This window comes from Macrotis lagotis, chromosome 8 (assembly GCF_037893015.1).
Source record: "Macrotis lagotis isolate mMagLag1 chromosome 8, bilby.v1.9.chrom.fasta, whole genome shotgun sequence".
In the NCBI taxonomy this organism is placed as follows: Eukaryota; Metazoa; Chordata; class Mammalia; order Peramelemorphia; family Peramelidae; genus Macrotis; species Macrotis lagotis.
This window is the reverse complement of record NC_133665.1, coordinates 164,008,902-164,014,901: the sequence shown is the minus strand read 5'-3', so window position 1 is coordinate 164,014,901 and position 6,000 is coordinate 164,008,902. Positions and strand designations below refer to the sequence as shown.

General features: G+C 37.6%; 1 protein-coding gene across 1 annotated transcript in view; it reads right to left on the bottom strand.

The window, feature by feature from the left end:
• Window positions 1–1,018: 1,018 nt before the first annotated feature.
• Window positions 1,019–6,000, bottom strand: part of TAFA4 (TAFA chemokine like family member 4) — a 98,013-nt gene continuing 93,031 nt past the window's right edge. The window contains exons 3-4 of the mRNA XM_074199052.1: window positions 2,030–2,185; window positions 1,019–1,083 (exon numbers count right to left, since the gene is read on the bottom strand). Of these exons, the coding sequence (XP_074055153.1) occupies window positions 1,019–1,083; window positions 2,030–2,185 (221 nt within the window). The remainder of the gene's footprint in view (window positions 1,084–2,029; window positions 2,186–6,000) is intronic.

Sequence of the window (6,000 nt, the reverse complement as noted above, 5' to 3'; positions counted from 1 at the left end):
CCAGGGTCATACAACTTGCAAGTGTCTGAGAGAGGATTTGAATTCAGATCTTCCTAACTCCATGCCCAGTGCTTTACCTACCTGCCTATCTCTATGATAAAGAAAAGAGGATGATAGATACTCCTCAAGGAGTTTTAATCTCCTTTATCTTTTTGTTATTACTATCATTGTTGTTTAGTTTTGTCAATTGTGTCCAACTTTTCACAACTCCATTTCAGGTTTTCTTGGCAAAGATACTGGAGTGGTTTGCCATTTCCTTCTCCTGCTCATTTTACACATGAGGAAACTGAGGCAAAAAGGACTAAGTGACTTGCCCAGGATCACACAGTTACCAAGTATCTGAGATCAAATTTGAATTGAGGTCTTCCTAACTCCAGGTTCAGCAAAGTATCCACTGCACCACTTAGCTGCCATAAATATAAAAAGTAGATAACAATACTTAAAACACCTCCTACATTTGTCGCAAGGATAAGGTGAGATGAGATTTATAAATACTAGCCCATTAGATGGAGAGCTGGACCTGAAGTCAGGAAGCCCTGCCTGCCCCTTAGAGAGTGGCCAGTTATACTAATTCTTCTCAGCATGTTTAAATTCAGGCAAATGTTTATTTCTAATTGAGTAGTTTCTTTTGTCATGAACACACAGCCTCCCTAGCAAGTCCTCCTTTATAACCACAGTTCCTGCTCCCTATTTTATGTTAAGGACCTTGTTTTCTTACAAGTTCTGCCAGTCAGTGTTGCATATTCTCACCTCAAAACTGAGCCTGAGAAATTTCAAGTAACATCAGATTTGCAGGTCTATGATCCTTGATTTTCTGGGCAGTCTCCTGCTACTAGCAGTCTTCAGAGTCATGCAGACATGTTGTTCTGTAATTGCTGACCCCTGAATTACAGCAGATCGTAGGGTTCTAGATTTAGATCAGGAAGGGCCCTCAATGCCCATCTGGTCCAACCCCTTCATTTTACAGAAGAATACACTGTGATTTAGAGATGAGGTGACTTGATCAAGGCTGCACACTTTAGTAAGTAGAAGATGCAGGATCCAAACCCCTATAAGTCCACACTGTAGTGCTGGGGCAGATGACTAATAGGATCATACATATAAGCATAAATTTGGTGGACCTTAGGTCTTACTGCCCACATCTGAAATAATCCCCTAGAGGATTCAACCCTTTCGGCTCCAGAACTCTGAAGTCAAAAGGCATGGATTCAAATCCCATCCCTGACACTCATTGACCATAAGATCTTGGGAAAATCATTGCTCAGACCTCAGTTCTTGCAACTGTAAAATGCAAGGATCAGAATAGATGACCTCCGAGGCCCATTCCACCTCTAGATGGATGATCCCATGACCAATGACCATCCTTAAAAATTTCCAAACTAAAATTTCCCTTTCTTATCACCGAGATCTTCTATATATTGTCTTACCTAATTAGAGGGTGGGCTTTTTAGTAGCAGACTATCATCTCTTTTCTATTTGCAACCCAAGTGCTTAACACCAATGTTTGGCAGTATTTAATCAATGTTTTTATCCATTTGTACTTTCATCCAGTTCAATCCCCTTCCTTGTTCAACAAATGAAGAAACTAAGGCAGAAATAGTATAAGTGATTTACCAGTGTCACATAGCTAATATATTAGATGAAGTTCACAATCAGGTCTTCTGACTTCTAAGTGCAGGATTGGCAACTACCCCATATTGTCTCTCTAAACCTAAATCATAGCCTGAGTACCAAATGGTTTTGTGCTGTTTCCAACCAGTAAAGCTGCTGGATGATTGGCCTCCCAAGTCCCCTAGTCTGAGAAATAATGTCTTGAGCCACAGATACCACTGGCAAAGACAGAAGATGCATCACTACATATATTAAGAGACTTAATTATCCATAATATATTCATCACCACCAACAAACAGGGACTAAGAAAAGGAAGGATTACACAGCTCAGGAAGCAAAAAGTCAACAAACAGGGTAGGAAGGTTAAGTTCTTCCCATCTTACTGAGATCTTAGCAGCATCGATTAGAGATTGCTTACCTTCAACACAGGAAGGCTGAGCCCTTGTTGTACCAGCCACCTGCCCTGGGAAGCAAGAGCACTTGACCGTCTGGGATCGCTCCTCAATCCTGTTCTTATTGCAGCAGCGATGCACAGCAACCACTTCACATGTCCCTTGCTTGACCTGGTGGTGCCCTGAGATGTGCAAGAACAAAAATATTCACAAAGGCATTTAGCCTCACAATGAGCAAGACTCATGTGACCATTTTTGTGGTACCCAAGTTCTTCCTTCATTCTTTCTTTCTTTATTCTTTTTACTTTCCTACATTTCTTTCCTTCTTTCCTTCCTCCCTTCCTTCTTTTCTTTCTTTCCTTCCTCCCTTCCTTCCTTTCTTCTGTCCTTTCTTTTTCTTTCTTTCTTTTTTCCTTTCTTTCCTTTTTCTCTTTCCTTCCTCCCTCCCTCCCTTTCTTTCTTTCCTTCTTCCTTCCTTCCTTCCTTCCTTTTTTTAATATGGCAAAGCCATGTTTCCTGAAATGCATTGCAAAGGTATAGAGAGAGCCAGCCATTAAGAGTTAAGAAAGTCCTGGTTCAAGTACTATCTCATATTTATACTGGCTGTGTAACCTTGACCTTAGACTGACTTAACCTTTCTGGACATGAAGGCTCTAATTCTGGAAGCTAAACAGAACATAAGAAACATTGTTAATAGAAGGAATTTAGTATTTGGGCATTCACTCCACCAATGAAATCATTGGTCAGAACCAAAACAGGATATGATGAAGCCAGCTTTAACCAGCTCCGAAGTTTTTTTCTCACTGTGAGCATTTACAACTTCAGAAACTGTGACAAATGCTATGAATCAAGGTCTGATTTATTCTCTCCTTGGATTGTCTTTGGTTACTGAGAGAAATCAATGACCATCAACTTATTGATTGCTAGCTAACCTAATTAATAAATTGATTATTAATTACCAGAACCTTTGTCTTTCAGGGTTTTTCATGGGTCATAATATGCTGATCAATTGAAATGATTTATTTTGCATGACTCAAAGGGCTAAACATCCAGAGGAATGATGGGGCAAGTTATTAGGAATCTAATTTAGACTTGATAGCAGCAAAAACTCCTTTACAATGAGAGATGATATCTTGGAAGGTAGTGGTTCTATTTCTCACTCAAGGTCTTCAAGAAAAGGATGGATGAACAGGTTGTCCTGGATGACCACTGAGATCTCTTCCACCATAAAATCTTTTGTTTGTATGATTCTAATTTCACATTGCTTACCAGCAATTGAATAGATTTCCAAAATGTAAAGGCCAAGCTCATAATTTAAAAAAAACTATTGATAGCAAAAATCACATAGAACTTGTGTTAACAGGCAAAGAAATGGGGGGAAATGCTTGATTAGATTCATAATAGCAAGAATGACCTAGAGGTCTGGTATTTTCTGGCATCTAGTGACTAGCTGTGTAGAGGGGCCAAGATGAATTAACTCCTCAATTATCTGTCGGGAAATACCCTCCCTGTTGGCCATTAGGCTTTAATTAGATTACTAAATGACACAAGAGGGTCAGCAAATGAAGGAAGAGTTATCTCTGTGCCTGTTAAACAAAATGGGAGAAATATGCTCTAATGAATTCCTCTAATAGACAAAAGACTCTTCAGAAGGGCCACTAAATTTTAAAGTATAAAGAAAAATGTTATCAAATGGGCTATTAATGTACCTCATCTGAAAACTCAAAGGGAAATTTCTATTTCAACTGCATACATCCTATTCTCAACTTCTTCATCAAGAAAATGAGAGGGTTGGACTATGCAATCTCTGAGGTCCCTTCTAAATTCAGCATCCTAGAATTCCATACTTCTATGATCTGTGAATAATCAAGCCATCTATTTGGAGAAACAGTTATAATCACATTCAGAAAACCAACCTAATAGCTTCAACTGGCAGATTCGTGGCCATATAGAAAACTGACTGGAGTCAATCAAATGATCAATCAACAAGTATTCTTTAAGCATCTACTCTACCTATTCTAGGCACTGAAACTGCAGAGACAAGAATTCAACAATATCCATTCTCCAAAGGCTCAAAGTCTATCAGGGAAATTATCATGTGTGTGGCTTAGGTAGATAAAGAATTATACAAAGATAATACAAGATTATTTAAAGGAAGAGTAGGAGAAAGCATTAGTGTCTGGGACCATGGGGAAGGTTTCATATCAGAGGTAATATTTAACCCAATCAATCAACTGTTCAAACTGTAAGTTATATTTATCACATGAGGACTAAAATTAGAAGCTTCCTCATATACCTCCTGACTACACAACATTAGTCAAAAATCACTGAACCTCCCAAAAGCTCAGTTTCCCCATTTATAAAATGGAAATAATAATCTGGATACTTCTTTTCCCCTCCAAGAGGTAACCATCCATTTTTGTGAAGAATCATAATAATGTGAGCTATGATAATAATTGTAATAAATTAGTTTAAGACTTACAGTTACTTTACATTTATTATTACATTTGATTACAAAACAGTCATGGATACTATTGTTATCTCTATTTTTCAAATGAAGAAACTGAAGGAATAAAATGTTGACTGACTCATCCAAGGTCACAAGTTTCTGAAGTAGGATTTGGACATGGATTCCACCTTTTACAAGATAGTTATGCACAATTTTTCTTTTTGGTACTGGTGTACTCAGTAGAACGCTTACAAATAGTTATGTCTTGGGGTCAACTTACTTTAGAAAACCATATGTACTAAATAGGGCCACAAGATCAGACATTCATGGATCTAAATGGGATCTTGAAATCATGTAATCCAAGCTTTGTTTATTGTGTTGGGGAATTATAGGAAAGAATGCATTATGTATTTTTTGCCTAAAATAATAGGGAGATTGAGGGAATTGACTAGATCTATGATCTTTGTGTGTGTGGATACTGCCTCAAGCTATACACATTACAGTCTACCCATGGATATTGTTCTTATAGGACCTTTGTCTAAGTTGTCCCCCAAATTCACCAAAGTAGGGTCATCCTTTAGAGGAAGCCTATCTTCTAGAATGCTTGACATTCTCTAGATGCCAGCTTGGTGACAGAGCAGATACAGTATTTCACCTGGCATTAGAAAGACCTGAATTCAAATCTACCATTATATAGTTACAGGCTATATGAACTGGGTAATTCACTTTGCTTCTGTCTGCTTCAGTTTCTTCAGCTGTAAAAAAAAATGGAGATAATAATATTTACTTCCCAAGGCTGCTGTCAAGATAAAATGAGATAATATTTGTAAGTAGATGATAGAAGGCACTAAAATACTAGAGAATAATCAAGAAAGGTCTCAACTGGAAGTGACATTTGAAGGAAACCAGAATTATAAGAGATGTGAGGAAGGCTACACTGCAAGCAAGGGGAATGGCCTCTTGCCAGGTATGAGGAAACAAGAAGAAGGGTAATTTGACTGAAATCTGGAGAGAATAATGAGACATAAAAAAAAACCTGAAAAGATGACCTGGAGTCAGACTGTGTGGTATTGATTAAATGGCAAATAGAAGTTAGTATTTGATCCAAGATGCTATAGGAAGTCCCATGGGAGAGCAGCATATCAGATCTGATTCACCTATGTGGAGGATAGAATGGAGAAGGAAGAGATCTGAGGGAGAGAGACAAATAAGGAAATTATTACAATGGTCCAGGGAATCGTGATAAGAGCCTGAATTAGGGTCATGAACATATAATTGAAGAAAAATGATTTGTGTAAAAGATGTTACATTAGAGAGAACCAACAGAACTTGATAAATAATCAGATATAGGGGTAGAGAAGAATAAGATTTTGAGGATGATAATAATTTTTTACGATAATAATAATAGTTAGAATTTCTATAACTTTAAGGTTTATCAAGCAGTTTACAATATAATCTCATTTCATCCTTGCAACAAAGATTCCACTTTTATACCCATTTTACATATGAAAAAACTGAGACAAACAAAAGTTAAGTGATTTGCCTAGG